At 40.9% G+C, this 21,389-nt stretch overlaps 1 protein-coding gene across 6 annotated transcripts in view; it reads left to right on the forward strand.

Moving 5' to 3' along the window:
* The first annotated feature begins 8,528 nt into the window (after positions 1-8,528).
* Positions 8,529-21,389, forward strand: part of B4GALT4 (beta-1,4-galactosyltransferase 4) — a 40,190-nt gene continuing 27,329 nt past the window's right edge. For 5 of the 6 annotated variants that reach the window (XR_010840777.1, XM_067034551.1, XM_067034547.1 and 2 more), the window contains exons 1-2: positions 8,541-8,640; positions 19,082-19,480. Coding sequence is in view for 5 of the 6 variants with exons in the window: in XM_067034551.1 (XP_066890652.1) it covers positions 19,228-19,480 (253 nt within the window). In the remaining variant the exon portion in view is untranslated. Of the gene's footprint in view, positions 8,641-19,081; positions 19,481-21,389 lie in introns of all 6 variants that reach the window. The other variant, XM_059064759.2, reaches the window with a different exon arrangement.

The raw sequence follows: 21,389 nt of genomic DNA on the forward strand, positions 1-21,389 counted from the left end.
TCTCCTGCAGATAATAGGGGAGAGGATTTTCAGAAAAACAAGGACAGCATTTCTAGGGACACAGACGTGTGTGAGACCAGGTCTTGTGCAGGGAGTGGAAAGCATCAGCGGGGTTGGGTGTGGGAGAGATTGGTGGCATGGCTGGCTTGTGCCGGTCCGGAGTCGATCGTGCAGTGGGAAGTCACTAAAGAACTTGGAGCAAGGCAGTGTCAGCCAAGCCTGGCAGAGATGTGGGGGTCAGGACAGGGACAGAGGGAGGTGGCAAACTAGGGGGAAGGGCACCAGCATCCTTCCTTGCCTACTCTGTCACCTTACTGAGAGGTGGAGATGCATCCTGGTTGATGCCTAGTTTCTGAAGTTGAACTACTTGGGGTCAAATTCTGGCCTTGTCACTTGCTTTAGTCCCGCAACTAGCTCATTCTGAAGCCTAAATATGAAATCAGATGGTCTATTAAGGGAATTTATCGGTATTAATACTACAGTTTGCACGAAAAATAAGCCACAATAGATTCTAGAAACTGTGGAGCTGTAAGTTTAGCCTCTGTCCCTGGGAATTATTTGTAAGAACATCATCACAAAGTTAATTTGCATACACCTTAAACTGTATATCATACCTTGGCCTTAGAGGAATTTGGCTTGAATTATTAAAATGCCCACAAGGGGCATCCCAGTAACCGTTAACGTCTGAGATGTAGGTTTGCCCTCTAGTGGGCATTTGTGAGTGTGTATGCATTATAGATACACATACAGCACACATACACACACACAGAGTTTCCATCAATGGTTCATAATCTTCCTCCCCTACCCTCGACCCTTAAAGGTCAAATGGTATTTTGGACACATCAGTATTTGTAAAAGTGTCTTCGTTTATATGAATCAGGGTTACGAGAATGTTTTATTATGTGTGTGCTTGCACATACAGTGGGGAATAATAGTCTCACATGGAGATTCATTTTAAATTACATGTACTTATATAGGTATATACATATATACACATGTATAACCAAACCACTTTGCTGTATACCTGAAACTAACACAATATTGTAAACCAAGTATACTTCAATTAAAAAAAAAAAACTTCAAAAAAACCAACAACCCACATGTACTCCTCCACATCTGCTTTTCTTGCTTCTGTTTGAGAATTACTGATCCAGAAGAGAAAGTAGAAATATATATCACCACCATAAATGTATAGTGCCTGCCTCATAGTAGATACTCAGTAAACATTAGCTTTCTTCCTCTTCTTTTCCCTATACTTTCCCATAAAAGCTATTCCAAATTATAATTCAACAGTAAAATGTGCATTTGGTGTGAAGCATTACTCCGTGTGAAGCATGTTGTTGTCTCCTCAAATACAAAGATGAGTAAAACTCAACTTCTATATTTAAGATGCTTAGTAGAAAAACTTCTATCTTGTAACTAAATTCCAGTAGGCTATGTCTCAAATATTTGTTTGGGGTAGATTTTGGGGAAATTATAATTTGGTTTTCTTTTAGAAATAGCATCATAATAATGCCAGTTTCTCTGACTAAGAAGAAAGACCCTTGTGGTAAAAGATGAAATGAACATCAGGGGAAGGTTGATTTCTATTTGAACGAGTAGAGACTTAGAACAGGCCCAGAAAGAAAGGGGAGTAAAGGAGACTAGGGTCAGCGTGGGAGGTGTTTTGTTGAAGTTTGAAGACGAGAGAGATTTGGGAGCAGTTACCATATGATGTGAGACATTGGGAGAGGGGCAGGGAAAGAAGATTTGAAAAGGTTTTATAATGTATTGTGAGTGGAGTCCCCCTTTGATGTTTTCATGACACTGTAGTAAAGATTTAACTTGCCTTTCTGTTATTTTTGGATGTGGGTTAGGGTTTTTCTGTTTTGTTTTGTTTTGTTTTGTTTTTTTAAATCAGACCATGAGGAGACAGGCTGTGAAGTGTCTTAGGTTTATCTGGAAAACATAAGTGTTCAGACCATAAAACTTTAAAAATAGGTACATTATAATTTCCTCATGTGCCTTAAACCTAAAATTAAACTGAACTAAAGTGATAAAATTGTATAAGAACTGTCTATGATAAAAGTAATATATGCACTTGGTTAAAAAATTCAAAAGGTATGGAATGGTATTCACTGCAAAAAGAAAAAAGCTTCTTGCTTCATTCCTTAAACCTCTCCCCGACCCCCATGTCTCACCACCCACAGGTAACCACCTTTAAGAATTTGTTTTTAATTCTTTTGATGGTTAGCACTATAATTATAAACTATATGCTTATATCACTATTTCTTAATTTATATACTTTATCCAAGGTCTGTTAACCCCCAAGCTATGAATGATAATAAATCTAGTTCATTGAAACTATCTCTCCATTTCTTTTCCCCTTCATGTGCTCTGTTAATGATATTATTTCCCATGTATCTTTTGGTTATCATTATAAATTTAAATAGCATGCTTAACCTTTGAATTCTTGCTCCATCAAGAATAGGTAGTAACCCGATTCCCTACTAGGTAGCAAGAGAGAAATAGCACCCTCATATTACTCTTCACCTCTCCCCTTCTCCTCACTTCCACCCAATCTCTCTCTGTACCTCTCAATTTCTATCTTCTCCACCTTTATATTTACAATGTTAGGGTTTATAGCATTTGCATTTTGTTCTATAAGTATTATTAATTTTTCTGTATTTTGTCTGTTGATTGAGATTAAAAATTGAAATCAATAAGTTACTCTGTAGCATAGTTTGTGCTTATGCAAATATAATTTACTATAGAATTTTGAGTGGTTGGCTCAGAAGATTAACATTCAATATTTCCAAATCTGAGCAATTTAAAGGAGAATGAAACAAGCATCAAGGCCAAGTAGATTCTTCTTTCTTATACTACATAATTTGCTCAATTCATATCATATTTCATGCTCCATTTTTAAATTTTATTTTTAAAAAATATTCATTTATTTATTCATTTACTTGGCTGCATCGGCTCTTAGTTGTGGCCCGCGGGATCTTCGTTGAGGCTTGCGGAATCCTTTGTTGCGGTGTCTGGGCTCCTTATTGCGGTGCACTGGGCTTTTCTTTAGTTGTGGTGGGCGGGCTCTAGAGCGTGCGGGCTTAGTTGCCCCGAGACATGTTGGATCTTAGTTCCCCCACCACGGATCAAACCTGCGTCCCCTGCACTAGAAGGTGGATTCTTAACCACTGGACCACGGGGGAAGTCCCCCATGCTCCCTTTTTAAAAACGTTCTTTTTTTTGTTTTACTTAGAGTTTGTAATTGTTCTTTTTCAAAATTGTTTTTCAGAGTCCTAGGTCCTTTGCATTTTCATATGATTTCTAGAATTAGCTTTTCAACTTTTCAAGGAAAACAATCTGCTGGGATTTTGATTGGAAAGGCATTGACTGTACAGATCAATTTGGGGAGAAATGACATCTTGACAATATTGAGTCTTCTGACCCATAAGCAAAGTATATATCTCTATTCATTTAGGTCTCTTGAATTTCTCTCAACAATGCTTTGTTATTTTCAGTATAAGACCTTTTACATCTTTTGTCACATTTAGCCCCTAAGTTTTTCATATTTTTTATGCTATTATAAGTGGTATTTTAATATTTCAAGTTCCAATTGTTTATTGCTAATATATAGAAATTCATTTTTGAATATTCATCTTTTTCTTGCAAACTCACTAAACTCATTAGTTTTTGTAGCATTTTTGTATGTTCCAGTGGAATTTTTATAGAAACAATCGTGTCATCTATGAAAAAGACAGTTCTTTTCTTCTTTCCAATCTGGATTCATTTTATTATTTTTTTTGAAATATTATTTCATCTGATTTTTCTTTTTAGTTTGCTCATGTGATGAATTACAGTGATTTTTGAATTACATTGATTGAATGAATTACGTTGATTGATTTGTGAATCCCATTCCGTTATGATGTAGTATCCTTTCTATATGTTGTTGAATTTGATTGTTAAAATTATGTTTAGGGTTTTCGTATCTACATACAATGTTGAATGTAAGTAGTGACAGAAGACATCCCTGTCTTGTTCCTGATTTTAGTGAGAAAGCATTGCCTTTCGTCATTGAACATGTTGCTAGCTATAGATTTTTGTAAATGTCTTTTATCAGGTTGAGGATGTTCCTTCATATTCCTAGTTTGCTAAGAATTTTTTGTCAGTAATGGCTATGGGATTTTGTCAAGTGCAGTTTTTGCATCTGTTGAGATGATTATGTGGTTTTTCTCCTTTGGTTTGCTAATATGGTGAATTACTGTTTGATTTTTAAACATAAGGCAATACTGCATTCTTGGGATAAACTCACCCCTCTTGATCATGTTGCATTATCCTTTTCATACTGTTGGATTCAATATGCTAAAATTTTGTTTAGAATTTTGCTTCTATGTATATTTGAGATATTCATCTGTTGTTTCATTTGTTGTAATATTTTTGTCTGGGTTTGATATGAGGGTAATGTTGGCCTCATGAAATGAGTTGAGAAGTAGTCCCTGCTCTTCAAATTTTTGGACAATCTTGTATAGAATTAGTATTATTTCTTCTCTGTGTAAAATTGGTATTAGTACTAATACTAATTTGTGTAGAATTTGTGTATTATTTCTAATCTTGTGTAGAATTAATATTATTTCTTCTAGCTAGTGAATTCTATAATTTGCTAGCTATCTGGGCCTTGAGATGTCTATGTGGGAAGGCTTTTAAGTACAGTTTCAATTTCTTTAATAGATAAAGAGGTGTTTAGTTCATCTATTTCTTCCTGTGGGAGCTGTGGTAATTTATGTCTTTCAAGGGATTTGTCCATTTTATCTAAGTTGTGAAATTTATTGGCATGAATTTATTCATAAAAATCTATTTTCATCCTTTTAATACCTATAGTATACGTGGTGATGTCACCTCCCTAATTCCTGATATTGAGAATTTGAGTCTTTTTTCTTTTTCCTGACTAGTCCAGCTAGAGCTTAATCCATTTTGTTTATCTCAAAGAAGGACAAATACCATATGATATCATTTATATGTGGAATCGAAAGCATGACACAAATGAACTTATCTATGAAACAGAAACAGACTCACAGACATAGAGAACAGATCTGTGGTTGCCAAGGGGGAGGGGGGTAGGGGAGTGATGGATTGGGAGTTCAGGATTAGCAGATGCAAGCTACTATATATAGAATGGATAAACAACAGGTCCTACTGTGTAGCACAGGGAACTATATTCAATATGCTGTGATAAACCATAATGGAAAAATATGAAAAAGAATGTATATATATATATATATATATATATATATATATATATATGTATAACAATCACTTTGCTGTACAGCAGAAATTAACACAACATTGTAAATCAACTATACTTCAATAAAATAAATTTTAAAAAGAATAAAGTCACTCTCCTATATAACCACAATACAAGGATCACATGCAAGGAATTTAACATTGATAGAATATTATCATATAATACATGGTCAGCTTTGATTATCTATTGCTATGTAACAAATGACCCCAAAATTTAGAGGCTGAAAACAACAATGTAGTACTATTATATCTCATGAGTCTGTGGGTCAGGAATTCAGATGTGGCACAGTGGGGAGGGCTCATCTCTGCTTTATGATGTCTAAGCCTCAGCTGGAGGTGAATCTGAGTGGTTGTTGGCTTCTTCACATGGCCAGTGTGGGCTTCCTCATACCCTCATCAGGGTAGCTGGGCTACTTATATGGTGGCTCAGGGTTCCAATAAAAAGTGATTCTAGAGATCACCAATAATAAAAATAGGTATCACACATAAGGCGATGTCTGAGGACATAATATCATCTTTACCATATTTCTGCCAAAAATGCACAATTTGAATCCAATCATGAGGAAACAATCAGAAACCCAAATTAAGGAATATTCTACAAAAACAACTGGTCTGTAAGCTTCAAAAATGTCAATGTCATGAAAGTAAAGGATAGATGAGAAACTATTTCAGATTAATGGAGACTGTTTTAGTTAGCTTGAGCTGCTATAACAAATACCACAGACTGGGTTGATTAAACAACCGAAATGTATTTTCTCACAATTCTGGAGGTTGGAAGTCCAAGATGAAGGTGTTGACAGGTTGGTGTCAAAGAGAGAAAAGATTCTCTCTTTGGCTTGCGGGTTGCCACCTTCTCCCTGTGTTCTTGCATGGTCATCCCCAGTCTGTGTTGTCTCTGTCCTAATGTCCTCTTCTTTATAAAGACACTGGTCATATTGGATTATGGCCTACCATAAAAACCCTATTTTAACTTAATGACCTCTCTGAAGGCCCAATTTCCAAATATAGTCATGTTCTGAGGTACTGAGAGTTAGGGCTTCAACATCTGAATTTGGAGGAGATTCAATTCAGCCCATAACAGAGACTAAGGAGATTTCTTTATATGTAGTCTTAGATTGGAAAAAAGTTGTTTTGAGGTATATTATTGAGACAATTGGAAATGGGTATGTACAGCATGGTAGATTAAAAATAGCCTCAAATTCTTTGACAGTCCTCTCACTGAGAAATGGGGCTATATTGCCCCTCCCTTTAAATCTGGGCTGGTCTATGACTGCTTTGTCACATGGAAGAGAGTGAAAGTGGAAGCAGAAACTGCCTTTAAAAGGCTGGGCTCAGGGCTTCCCTGGTGGCGCAGTGGTTGAGAATCCGCCTGCTGATGCAAAGGACACGGGTTCATGCCCCAGTCTGGGAAGATCCCACATGGTGCGGAGCGGCCGGGCCCATGAGCCATGGCTGCTGAGCCTGCGTGCCTGTGCTCCGCAATGGGAGAGGCCACAACAGTGAGAGGCCCGCCTAGAACAAAAAAAAATAATAATAAAATAAAAGGCTGGGCTCAGAACTGGCATAGCTTCACTTCCACTCTCCTTTTTTAAATCTACCATGTTTTACATACTCATTTCCAATTGTCTCAATAATATATCTTGTAACAAAATTTTTTTCCAATCCAGGAGTTTGCTTTTTTAAAATATTTATTTATTGTTTATTTATTTATGTTATTTATTTTTGGCTGCATCGGGTCTTAGTTGCGGTACGGGCTCTTCGTTGTGGTGCGTGGGCTTGTTTCTAGTTGTGGCATGCAGGTTTTCTCTTCTCTAGTTGTGGGGCGGGCTCCAGGGCGTGTGGGCTCTGTAGTTTGTGGCTCGTGGGCTTCTCTCTAGTTGAGGCACACAAGCTCAGTAGTTGTGGCATGCAGGCTTAGTTGTCCCATGGCACATGGGATCTTAGTTCCCTGACCAGGGATCGAACTGGCGTCCCCCCAAATTGGAAGGTGGATTCTTCACCACTGGACCACCAGGGAAGCCCCAGTCCAGGAGTTTTGATGTCAAATCTCCTCAGTCTCATTTAATCTGAAACATTCCTCATCTTTCCTTGTCTTTCATGACATTGACATTTTTGAAGTGTACAGGTCAATTGTTTTGTAGAATATCCTTTAATTTGGGCTTGTCTGACTGTTTCCTCATGATTAAATTCTAGTCGTGCATTTTTGGCAGGAATACAAGAATGGTGATGTTATGTCCTCAGAGCATCACCTCATGTATGATGTCAGTTTGAACTATTGGTGAAATTAACTTTGAGTACTTGGTTAAGGTGTTATCTGCCAGATTTCTCCAATGCGTATTATATCCTCTTTGTAACTCGTTAGTGACCTCTAGGATATTGTTTTTTCTTTAAAAATTTCAAAAAGAGCTTTCCTGTATCCTGTGTCAGACAATTCCAGTATCTGATGTCCTTGGGGGTCTAAATCTCTTGGGTATTAGTTCTTCTGGCTGTCCTTATGTGTGGGCCTCCGGTGCTTGGTGATTTTTAAAAAAATTGTTTAAATTGTTTTTTTAAATTGAATTTGTTTGAGTCCTATGGAGTGTGTATTGAGAATACATCCTCTAAAGTGTGTTTCCATTGCTCAGAGCACAAGAGACTTCGGGACTCCTTAGTGCTCTCTTGCAGCCTTGGCTTGTTGAGGAAGGCGCAGGTTTGGCTCTTCTCATGTCGGTCCCAAATCAGTGTCTGCGGAGACTTGCCGAATGCCCTCAGCCCCAGGTCTCCTGCTTAGAGTCTAAGGATCCCAGCACTGGTTCTTCCCATGGTTTGTTCCTTTTGGGGTAGGGGTGGTTCTTGGAGACTCTCTTACTTCCCCATTGAGTGGAAGGGTGTCCTGGAGAATCTAGTCTTCTATCCTGCCTGCCTAAGCAGAACCCACTCTGATTTTTCACTCTAATCTTTAGTATCGTTTCCTACTCCGTAAAATGGGAAAGTTCCTATCTCCTTCCCAAAGCTTTGTGAGTATTTACGAGGATGGAATTTGGGAAGCGCCCAGACCCTAGCGCAGTATTGGCAGAAGGATTTATTAAGATCACCCAAAGGACAAGCTGTCCTTTTCCGTCCAGATGCTCCTTCCATCGCCCGGGGAGGGTGGCTGGGCGGGGGACGGTGGCGGAGAGGGGAGCGGGGACTCCGTCGGGCCAGTCTAGTGGAGGACTGCGCAGACTCGCCCCCGGGCCCGGTCGAAGCGACTCCGTGGGCGGGCGGGGGGCGGAGCCGGCGCGCCGGAGCCTCCTCCCGGGCGGCGGGGGCGGTCCCGTGGCCGCTTCTCACCGCCTTCCCTTTCTCCGGGAGGTGATCTTCGAGGCCGAGTGTGGGGTGAGTCAATGGGGCCTCCGCTCCGCCAGCGCCCGGGAAGCGCAATTGCGCGCAGAGGGCGGCGGGCGCCGTGTGGGAATCCCCGGGCGGCGGGCCGGGTCGGTCCCCCGCGCCGAAGCCGGTCGCGGGCCGGGCCTCGGAGGACCGTTCTGCCTCCGCCCAGGCGGCGGGGCCGGGCAGGGGGCCTGCGGAGGCCGAGCCCGGCGGGAGGCACCGGCTCAGTTGCGGGCGGCACCGCGGCGCTCCCAGGCGAGATGCTGCCAGGTGGGAATTCAGGGGTCGGCCCCCGAGGTCCCGCGTCGCGGTTCTAGAGTCGCCGCCAGCACCTCTCTCCCTGCCGGGAGAATCAGCGTGAAGAAGCCCCTTCCTCCTTGGAGCCCTCTTTCCCCAGCGTTTCTACTGGGAAACCCATTGCTGATCCCAGCGTGGGACCTTCAGGGGCCGACGAGTGGTGAGGGTCGACAAGATTTTAAAGTACCTCAGTTACCTGCCCTTAGTCTGGCTCTGCGTCCATCCATTGCCTGTCAATCCATATCTGTTGGTGTTCGGTCTTCCATTAGATAAGGGCTAACTCTAGGTTTGAAGTAAACAGAAAAGTCCATGAGTATTGGGACTGAGAAAAGGCCTTTGGGTTGGTAGGCTCAGGTGAGCAGTTATCAATAGGGTGGGCGTGTGTCGGGGTTGCAGAGTGTTCAAGAGTGGGTGAGGGATGAGGACGAGGTGGCAGCTGGAGCACAGGGAGACCTCTCCAGCCGTTTGGTGATGAAAGGAAGCAGGAAGAAGACAGAAATTTGAGGGTTGAGGGTGTTGTTGTTGTTGTTGTTGTTTTTTAATTTCTAAATTTCGTTTAAGAAAGGAAAATAACATTGAGGGTGCAAGAAAGTCAAGGAGTCTTGGTTAGAGATAAATAAGATTCAGGGTCCAAGCTGAGAAAGTGGGCTTAAAAAGAGGGGTCCAGGGCTATCCTAGGCACCTGGGCTGGGCTGGTGGGCCAGAGTGCTTTAATGTATCTCTGGGGGAGAAGATAATGCTTAATAGGACCATAGTTTATCTTTTTGGAATTTTAACTTCTAGAGCAGGGTTGGCTTTTTAACTCCATGAAATTGCAAAATTTTCATGTGCCTGTTTGTGTTGTAGGGGAGAAAAATTTTTCTTCTTGCCCCTTCTAGGTTCTTTGGCTGGTCTAATAATTAAATTGAATTGACATAAAACAGATTAACAGGAGAGAAACATTAAATTTCATACCATTGGGATCCCATAAAAATGTGAGGCTTAAGGAAGTCACCAAAGTAGGCAGCTTTTATATCTTTTAGACAAAGAAACAATACATATGTGAAGAATTGGCAAGACAACTTCGTTCCCTTGCACGGGCTTTCTCTAGTTGATACAGTGCTTTCCACCTTGAATCCTTTTTTTAAAAAATTTATATTTTGGCTGCTTTGGGTCTAAGTTGCTGCGCGCAGGCTTTCTCTAGTTGTGGCCCGCGGAGGCTACTCTTCATTGCGGTGCGTGGGCTTCTCAGGGCTTCTCATTGCGATGGCTTCTCTTGTTGAGGAGCACCGTCTCTAAGCATGTGGGCTTCAGTAGTTGTGACACACGGGCTCAGTAGTTGTGGTGCACAGGCTTAGTTGCTCCGCGGCATGTGGGATCTAACCGGACCAGGGATCCGACCCATGTCCCTGCCTTGGCAGGCGGATTCTTAATCACTGTGCCACCAGGGAAGTCCCTCCACCTGGAATTCTTATCTCTGATAATAAGGATGCCAAATTCTGGTTCCCTCCTGGTATAAAAAAGGTACCTTTCACATGGGAGATTTATTTCCTACTTTCAGGGGGTGAAAAGAGGGTGAAAGTGTCCTTGCACTGGCTGTTTCTCAGCAGGTGGACTCGCAACCACTGGGCCACCAGGGAAGCCCTCTTAAGTAACTTTAATTCAAAGTGATCAATATGCCAAAGTGGCATATTTTGGTGTGGCATATTTTGCTTCCCTTCAGTGTGCATTTTTAATCTGATTAAAAATGTCTGTTAAAGAGAAGTACTGAACTGTTTGACTACACAGTCTTGGAGGGGGCAATAAAAGTCTCTTAGTATATTTTATGGGCCACTTGATAGGATGAGTATTTAGTATCTACTTTAAAATGAGCTAATAATAATGTGTGTTTTTTCCAGAGATACATGCAAGACTTGAGAACTAACCATTTCTTTGAAGATCTTTAATTCAAATTGGAAACATTCAAAGCAAGTCAGTGGTGGTGTTCTCTTTTTTAAAAGCCACCAATGAACAATGGTTTCTCAAACGTACCTAGGTTCCTGTTGAAAATATTGATTACCTGGCCACACGTCAGGCCTTGGAAATAAATATCGCTCAGGGTGGAGCCTAGGAATAGGAATCACAAACAGAAACCACAGAATTCTCTGGCATGGAAAATTATTGACAGTCTATGAGGTATTTCTTTAAGATTTGGGCTTGTTGAGACTATTTAGAACAGATTTCCTTAAAGGTTATGTGAATGAATTGCTACTAAACTTAGGTAAATTATAATCCCTGTCTATTGTGTCGTCTCTAAATTTTAATACACTTTAAAGGAAAGCTATATAGTCATTTTATCAGAAAAAACAACATTGTTTCTGATCATTAAAAAACCCTATTTTAGAAAAAATAGAAGATTGAGAAGAAATAAAATTTCTCTAATCTGTAATTAAGAGACAGCTACCAGTGATTCTTTCTGGAATTTTATATATAAAATGCATGCACACCACACATACATAGCATAATTTGTATTGTATTCTATGCACATTTTTATATTCTTTTTTTTTTTTTCACTTAGCTATCATGAGCACTTTCCCTTGTAGCTTTGTAAGCACCATTTTAAGGAAAGAATGTGTTCCATTATATGTAAGTATTGTAATTAATTAAATCAGCTCCCTATTGTTAACATTTTGATTCTTTTGAATTTTTGGTTATTTTAGTAATGTTGGTTTGAATATCGTGGTCTACCTCTCTGATTATTTCTTAGAATAAGTTTCTAAATGACGGAGTTGAAAGCTATTCAAATGCATTTTTAAAATCTCCTTTTCACGTATCTTCTTACTGCTTTTCCTCACTCAAAGGAAAATGAACGTTTCTGAGGGATCTGTTGCATTACAGGTCCGATCTCTTATTTCAGTGGTTCTCAAACTTTAATGCGTATAAGACTCAACTGGGGAGCTTGTTAAAAATTCATTTTCCTGAGTCCCAGGCCCAGCTGTTCTGACCCATTAGCTCTGGAGTAGGGCCCAGGAATCTACAATTTTAACAAATTTCCCTCTGTCTTTGATATAGGTACTCTTGGAACCACACTTTGAAAAATGTTTTTAAAATAAATGGCAAAATGGAATCAAATTTGGGTCACTTGCCCAAAGCCGTTCATGCATCTGGTAAACAGATTTGTACTCAGCTCTTTGTGACTTCAAAGCCCTTGTTTTCTCCATTACCTCAGACCTTCAGACCTTCTCAAGCCTTCTCATTGATGTGCCTCTAATAACTGCAGAAAGGGAACTTCAAGTGACCCCACTACAGGATTCGCTGGGATAACTGAGAATGGCATATAAGTACACAGCGAGCCTCCATTAAAATCCCCCATTGGAAATTCTTAGGAATTCTTTCATGCTGCATAACAAAGACTAAATAAAACAATTTCAGTCCCTTGCTTGTTAAATTGATTTCATGTTTCCTTACTGTTTCATGCCAGCCCTTGTTGTAAAACAGGTGATACAGGACCAACCAGCAGGCAGCTCTTGCCCAGAGGCAGGGACACTGCTCTGGTATGCTGTGTGGGTTCAGGGAGGAAGTGGCAGACTAGACAGCAATTCCTCCCAGAGTCAGAAGAGAGGAGTACTGATTTTGGAAACTCAGTGACAGAGAAGCAGAAGGTGGTGGGCATGACTAAGAGAAAGGGCCATTTATTAGAGATGGGGCCCTCTGTCCTTAGGAGAGCGTTGGTATTAGTAGACCAAAGGGAGCTAGCATGGGAGTGAGGCTTTTTCTTTTTTGACATCTTTATTGGAGTATAATTGCTTTACTATGGTGTGTTAGTTTCTGCTGTATAACAAAGTGAATCAGCTATTCATATACATATATCTCCATATCTCCCCCCTCTTGCGTCTCCCGCCCACCCTCCCTATCCCACCCCTCTAGGTGGTCACAAAGCACAGAGCTGATCTCCCTGTGCTATGCGGCTGCTTCCCACTAGCTATCTATTTTACATTTGGTAGTGTATATGAGCCTTTTTCAATTTAAAAAATCTCCCCCAAATAGAATTTTATACCAGTTAATTTTCCCCCTTCTTTATTAGTCTTTATTTTTTCTCCTTTTATACCATGTCACATTTATTTTAGTAGTAACCCGGGATTATTGTGTGTCTTTGTGTGTTTCAACTAGTATATCCTAGAAAGTCATTCATTATTTACCAAATTTAGCACCTACTATGTGTCAGGTCATTTTGAGGCACTAGGAATACAAAAAACAGTGATTCTCTTTGAGAATTAAGTTAATTTTACTGCTGTATGTTGACTTGGATTTTACACAGTCTTCGACTTTTTATTTTAACTTTTAATTTTAATTAATTTTAGACTTAGAGAAAAGTTGCAAATATTGTACAGAGAATTCCCTCAACTTCCCCTAATATTAGCCCCTTACATAACCATTGTTCAGTTATCAATACTATTAACTAAACTATAGACTTTATTTGAATTTCATCAGCTTTCCTGCTAATGAATTTTTTTCTGTTTCCACTGGCTATCAAGGATCTTACCTTGCATTTAGTTATTTCCCCTTAGTCTCCTCCAATCTGAGATAGTTCCTCAGTTTTGCCTTGTTTTTCATTATTTTGACCCTTTTGAAGAGTCCCAGTTAGTTATTTTGTAGAATGAAGTTATTCTGTAGAAAAGTACTGATTAGTTATTTTGTAGAGTGCAATACATCACTGATTCATGAGGTTGATAGGTTTCATCACTGGTGATATTAACCTTCATCACTTGGTTAAGGTGATATCTGCTAGGTTTCTTCACTATAAAGTTACTGACTTTCCCTTTGTAGCTAATAATTATTTGAGGGGAGATACTTTGAGTCTATGCAAACTGCTTAAACTCAAATTTTTACCTACTAATTTTAGCACCCATTGGTAGATCTTGTCTGCAACAATTATTGACAGTGGTGTTTGCCTAATGGTGATTTTTTCCCCCTGTTTCCTGTTTCCTTATTGATTGGAAGTTTAGTGTAAGAAAGAGCTGCCCTTTCCCATTTATTTATTTAATCATTTATGTCAGTATGGACTTATGGCTGTTCATTTTATTCTGTGGGTTAAAATACAATGCCATCATTATTTTCTTGCTCAAATGCTTCCAATTTTGGTCATTAGGAACTCAGTCTGAGTTTAAATGACCTGTACACATAAATGGCTGTCATCATTTCTGTCTGAATTTAAATGACCTGTACACGTAAATGGCTGTTATCATTTCTATCCCACCCTTGCCCCCTGCCCAGGGAACTGTTAACCTAAAACAATAAAACAGCCAGTTATTTTACAAGCAAAATGGGTTTATTCTGGAGCAGCAAAGAATTGCAGTTTGCGGCATGCAACTATGGCAAACCACATGCAAGTCCAGTAAAGCAAAGGAAAAGAAACTTTTTTATAGAGGAGAAGGGGAAATTGGGAGGCTCTGTTATAAACAAAAAGTCCATTGGAGGAAACTAGGAGATTGAAATATAGTGGCTTTTCATTGACTGAGTTGTGACAGTCTGTCATTGGCTGAGGTGTTGCCGGGCAAAGAGAAGAGCTTCTTCCTCCTGCTGGTGGTAGTAAAGTGGGGTCACTTCCTGCCAAAGATGCAAGGTAGTTCTCTTCCTATTGGGATCTGTATTGATGTGATCTGTATCTCTCCTTCTGGCCTCCCAGTTCCACTTCAGTGAGGTTTCCCTTTATTAATTTTCACAGAATCATTGCTTCTTTAGGGTCTGGGCAGTGATCACTCAGAAGCCAGGTAAAGGAACTATAATTGGGAGAATGAATACCAGAGGTCCACAGAAGGTAGGACAACGTGTTGGCAAATAGTCAGCTCTCAGGAGCTCTGCAGGAGTAAAAGGAGTAGCAAAATATCAGCCTTTTTATTGGTGCTACCCCAGAGAGGCCTACAGGAATAGGACCATGTGCCTGGGGCCGCATCTTGCCTGCTATGAGACATCCAGTGTCTGCAGGATTACCAGATGGATTTAGAGACTATTGAAATTCTGATTTTAGTGCTCTTGGCTGCTGAATGAAGACCACATCCTTTCTTCCTGGTACTAGGTGCTTAGTGAATATTTATGGAGTGACACCTGGTGTCCTCCCCTGACCTCCCGTGGTGGTGTAAAAATGTGTGCATATAGAGATTCTCTGAGAATGAGAATGATACTTGGCATTCATGCTGATATACCCTTTGTTATAACTTGTCTTCCATGCTAGATTTTTGTTTATGGAACATTTCAAGCATATAAAAAAGTAGAGTGAAAAAGAAAATGAACTCTCAGATACCTATCACCTTGCTCAATACTTTTCAATATTTTGCCAATTTTATTTCAACTATTTCCCCCATTTTCAGGGTTGGAGCTGGTGTATTTGAAAACAAATTGCAGACATTAAAATCTAAGGAAGGACTGAAATAAACTCTGAGTGCAAGAACTATATCTTAATTCCCTTGGTGCCTAGCACTATGCCTGAAAATGGCAGGTGGTTAGAAAATACTGGTTGAATTGAGAGGAGGAGAAATAAAATTATGAGAACATCATCATTTTGAACTAACCCTAGGGCAGACCTAGAAAGGAAAAGGGTGGTGAGTCTTGCCCTAAAATAACTTCTTTCATGTTACCTGAATTTGTTCTCTATAACCATGATTCTCCTGTCACCTTAAGACAGCCTTGACTGAAAGAGAAAATTCTTTTTAGGGAGAGTTCAGGGTCTCTCATTTATTTAAATGTTTTTACAAAGAAGTCCAATCTGATGATGTTTTCCCAAACACCAACTAGGAGTGACCTGCCCTAAAAAGAGCTCTCTTTAAAAAATTATTATTATTATTTTTAAATTATAAGAGTGGTATATACTCATTGAAAGAAAAACAGGAAATTACAGAGAAATAGAAAGTAAAATTATTCAATATTTATTTCAATATGTAATTCCAGAGATAACATCTTGGTTAGCATTCTGATAAAATTTGAGCATGAATCATATTGGTAATCAGAGTCAACAGATATTTATTATGTCCTTGGGAATGTACTAGGTTCTTACAGCTATGTTGTAAATTAAGTTAATTTTTAAAAATCGTTTTATAGCTGGGGAAATGGAAATGTGGGGAGAGTGCCTTCCATCACTTAGCTGATAAGCAGCCCCCGCAGATCTCTCTTGAAACATTATCCCTCTATAAGCAGCTCTTAGAAAAACAATGTTCCCTGTCTAACTTTTCCAAAGACTGAGATTTTATCAAAAACTATTGCCAATCCTGGCATTTAAGCCTCCTGCAATTAAGTCTACAAGAGGTAGTCTGGCTCCAGAAAACTGCAGACTTACTGTTACCTGGAGGGAAGAAAACAGACCTCCAAGAAACCATTTCAGAGACAGTCCCAAGGAAAGGGACAGGAAGAGACAGGTAGAAGGCTGCATGTTTCAAGGGTTTGTGCCGGGCACACCCAGGTACCAAGGGGAGGAAAGAGACTGAAACGTCCATGTGAAGGATGTGGCAGAAGCCCAGGCTTTGGAGCTGAGCACGTGGGCTCAGACCGCAGCTCTACCACTTAGTAGTTGTGTGAGCTCAGGCGAGTTCCATAATCTCTCAACCTTCATTTTCTCCTCTATAAAATGAGGAGACTAATAATTCTTACCTCACAAAGTTGAGATGAGAATTAAGTAAGTTAATACAAGTGGTTTAGCCCCAGTGCATAGCACAGAGTAAATGCACAAATGGATCACTCTTCTTATTAGCGATTAATCTTCTAATTAGTTATTACTGCCTTCAGCAAGACCCTAAACAAGGCCTCAAGACCCTAAACACAGGCCATATTGTTTAATTGCTTCCTGGGCCAAATCTTCTCTCTTGTGGTTTGATCCAGGAACCTAACCGTTTATAACATGGTGTCTAGAGAGAAATGCGTTCTAGGTTTCCCTCAAACTCATGTAGAGCTAAAATTTTGGAATACTACCCTTTAGTAAGTAAGAGGCTATCTTGAGAGTTGCTAAGGGTGTTTTTAAAAAATTAATTAATTAATTGATTAATTAATTTTTGGTTGTGTTGGGTCTTCATTGCCGCACACGGGCTTTCTCTAGTTGCAGAGAGCGGGGGCATGGTTGTGGTGTGCAGGCTTCTCACTACGGTGGCTTCTCTTGATGTGGAGCATGGGCTCTAGGCGTCTGGGGTCAGTAGTTGTGGCTCATGGGCTCTAGGCGCGTGGGCTCAGTGGTTGTGGCTCAAGGGCCTAGTTGCTCCACGGCATGTGGGATCTTCCCGGACCAGGACTCGAACCTGTGTCCCCTGCATTGGCAGGCAGATTCTTAACCACTGCGCCACCAGGGAAGTCCGGGTGTTTTGTTTTTGTTTTTCACAGTAAATTACCACATCCCCACGTCTCATTTATTTATCTATCTATCTATCTATCTATCTATCTATTTATTTATTTATTTGGCTGTGGCAGGCGGTGCGGGCTCTTTGTTGCGGCAGGTGGGATCTTCGTTGCGGCCTGTGGGATCCTTAGTTGCAGCATACAGGATCTAGTTCCCTGACCAGGGTTGGAACCCGGGCCCCCTGCATTGGGAGCACTGAGGCTTATCCACTGGACCACCAGGGAAGTCCCTCACATCTCATGTAAAAAATCAACTTTGTTTTCATTACAAAAGGAGAAAAGTGTATCATACTTTTACAATAATGAAAGAAAAGGGTAAAAAGCACCCCTGGCTAATCCCATACTTCTAACAGAATTATTGCTAGCTTTTGGTAATATTTCTTTCTAGAGTTTTCTTAACCCTATAATTTTAGTGGTAAGCATATGCAAGAGTTTATTTTCTGTTTTCTTTTTGTTACTTAAGATTTAATCATACATGTTTTTGTGTTATTTTGGCACAGAATATATTTTGGTCTCCATTCTGTCCATTTAATTGAGGATATGTCTGCTGTGGAGATTCTGTGTCCTGACTTTAGCATTTTCCTCACTCTTCTGATAACACGTTTAGAATTTGAGGAGAGACGTGGTTTTGGTAATGCAGAGAGGATGTGGGGCCTTGCCAAGTAGCTTTCATGATCTTAGTGCATTTACCATGGTCCAGGGAGGGCCCTCAGCTATGTGGCCTCAGACACTGGATTTTTTTTCAGGAACTAAGAGCATAGCCGCCTCTCACAGGTGAATTCATACTATCCAACTACATGCAGTTGAAGTATGAAATCAAAATAACAGCCCGTCAACTGACAGAAATACAGTACACTAGAGTGGTGATTCTGGCAGCCACCAGTATGTCTGCCTGTAGGTCATCCCTAGTCTAGAGTCATTTAATGTAAAGTAAAATAATATAACGATTACAACAGTGATGGTCACCACTTAGTGGGTGCTTACTGTGCATCAGGAGGTGGGCTAACACTTTATGTATTAATATATTAGGTCATCCAGTCCCTCAATAACTTCTCTAGGAAGGTACAATTTTTATCCCCATTTTACAGGTAAGGAGACCAAGGCTCAGTGAAGTGATGGGCTCGAGGTTTCATAGTTTCTGTCTAAACCCAAACCCCAGATCTTAAACACTGTGCTGAGTTCTGTTATTCTTACGGATATTTGGCCTCCTGTGTTGGCATCCTTTTGTGTTCCTTGCCGTCTCCCCAGCCTCTTGGGATGTGCCCTGTGCCAATGTCTCATTGTGACGATAACATTGATAACTGAAAAATCCTTGATTTTTCATCCTCTGTTTCAAGGAACATGTTTTTCCAGCTCTTACAGAGGGAGAAGAGCTTTTGTCTTTTCCCTTATTTTCTTTTTGGGTCAAAATATGCCCTAGAACAAGAGTTCACCTTCTCTTAAAGCTGTGCCAGGAAGGGGCAACTAAGAAAGAGAACCATTAGGACTGAATTTTGGGCTGTGCCAGCTCAGAACTGAGGAGGCATTGACTGTCTCTTCTTTGCTTTCTCCACCGGTGCAGCATCTGGAAATGGCTTTTCTTTTGGGGTGAATGACAGCTGGGGTGAGAACCCAGAGAGAGCTCCTGTGGTATATAGATGGTTGGATCCTTCTACCTCCAAAATATCTGGTTTTCTGATCTCTAACCTCTTGTTGGAGAACTCCCACTACTGTTAATCAAGATCGGTTGGGGATAGGTTTTCAGTTTGTGCTGATGTGAATAATTTCAGGATAGGATTTCCATCTGAAACAGCATGTCTTTGTGATTGCATTTTAGGGATTGCTGGAGCGGAACTACCAAGCAGAAGCAGGCATTGCACTGTCAGTTGTCATCAGGTTTGCAATCCAATTGGAAGAGCTGAACTTGAAGCTTCTTGCCTGCAGTGAGGCCGAGAGATACCTCCTGCTCGCATAATAAAAGACATGAGCTTCAACGTGACTTTCCACCTTTCCTATAAATTCCGATTACTGTTGCTTTTTACTTTATGCCTGACGGTGGTTGGGTGGGCCACCAGTAACTACTTTGTGGGTGCTATTCAAGAGATTGCTAAAGCAAAGGATCTCATGGCTAGTTTGAACAAGGGTGTAGTTTTGGGGGAGAAAGGAACTGTGACAGAGGAAGCCTCTGTGAAAAAAGCAAACCTTAACAACTGCTCTTCTGTGTCTCCACACCTCAGTAAGTATTTATTTTTTCTTTTTAACAAGTAGTACATACACTTTTTATTTGAATATAACAAATGTACAGAAAAGTACAAAAATCAGAAGTGTGCAGCTCACTTAAGTTTCACAAAATGAACATACCAGTGGAACCAGTATGTAAATTAAGAAATGGAATCTTTCCAGAACCCCAGAGATGCTTCTTTCAGTCACGACCCTTACTTCAAGCTTATATTCCATCCATTAGATTGTTTGGAACTGTACGTAATTGGAAACATACACTTATGTACTCTATTGTGTCTGGCTTCTGTTGCTCAATGTTATGTTTGTGAGCTGTATTTGTATTGCTGACAGATAGTATTTATCATGTGAACATCCCCAGTTTGATTCTCCAGCTGCAGAAGTCTCAGCAGGCATGTCAGTAGGCATGTGCGATGAGCTGGGGATCGGTTGACCCAGGCCGGTGGCTCTGCTCCACGTGTGTCTCATCCTCCTGGGACCAGCGGGCTAACCTGGGCATGTTCTCCTGGCATCTGCAGGGAAATGACAGCACATCCAAGCTTCCACTCATGTCATATCTATTAACATCCCCTTGGCCCACCGTATGGAGTCGAGGGACAGGATAGTATGTTTTCAGTGTTGTCTTAGTTTATTTCTGTGTTTATTTCTTAAATATGTTGTCTGTTTTGATTCTCCTTTGACATCTTGCCTTTCAATTTAAATGAATAAGAAGTTGGTCTTAGGGAGCATATTAATTAGGAAAAACTCCACAGCGATATTTTATATAACCCACAAAGGTTCTGTCAGACCTCTGATTCTCCAGAACATTGAAGTGCTTATAGTTCTCCAGATAATCCTTGGAGTGTCTTTCCAGAATGCCTTTCCTCAGCCCATGTGTGTCTGGCGGATTCCTGTCTAGTCCTCAGAAATCTAGTTTAGATCACTTCTCTCCCAGAAAGGTTTCTGGGACTGCCCCAGAGTTAATCTTAGGCTCCCTGGGTGCCCACCTTTGTTTCTGTTGTTGTACTGGTCAGTGTTTGCCCTTCTTCCCCAGGAGACAGTGTGCAGGCAGGATGAAGGCATGGTGATCCTTTCCAGCTCTATGAAGTCCAGAGCTCCTCCCTGGTCCTACAGAGGTGGCCCTCTACATACACTTAATTAGCTATCTGTGGGGTGGTCTGGGGCTCTTCAGAGGCTTTTTGCTCTTAGCGGCACAAAACCTGCAGATCCTTTTTCCTGATTGCATCACAGACTTGCAGTGTGCTCATACTGGCATGCTGCTTCTCTTTACTCAGTCATGGAAAAACCAAAACATTATTCCAGATTGTTCAAGGGAAATTGTTCTGCGCACAGATTACACAAGTTGAGATAGCAAAATGAGTTACTGAACTGCAGATCTGACTGTATCATCCCCCTTGTGCAGAATTCTCTCAGCATACTTAAGCAGCAAATGCATTCATGAAAACAGATGGGCAGTGACACAGTACTGAGTATGGATCCAGAGGGCGACATAAGTAGCGCCAAATTAAGATGGGCCATTAGTGACCCAAGGAGGAATAAAACTTGAGAAAATATCACGGGGGCGGTAAGGGAGACTGCTGGAGTGAGTGGAAGCAGGCACCCGAAGACTGGGCACATAGTGAGCTACTGCAGTGAGGGGTGAGCAAGTGGACTGGTTTACATCAGACCTGTCGCACGGGGCTCTTCCCGGGGCCGAGAGCAGAGGCGTGGTCAGGTGAATTCAGACGATGGGGTGTATGAATAGGCTACACAGGAAGACATCTCTGCAGCCACCCCCATCGTCTCCCACCAGCTCTGCCAGCTTGCCTTTCCTTGTAACTCCTTTCCTTTTACTGTTTGTTTGTAGGGATTACTGCTTGCTGACTCTATGTCTAGTGTGTAGACCCTTGAGGAAAGGCTCTTGTAGG

Source organism: Kogia breviceps, chromosome 5 (genome assembly GCF_026419965.1).
Source record: "Kogia breviceps isolate mKogBre1 chromosome 5, mKogBre1 haplotype 1, whole genome shotgun sequence".
In the NCBI taxonomy this organism is placed as follows: domain Eukaryota; kingdom Metazoa; phylum Chordata; class Mammalia; order Artiodactyla; family Physeteridae; genus Kogia; species Kogia breviceps.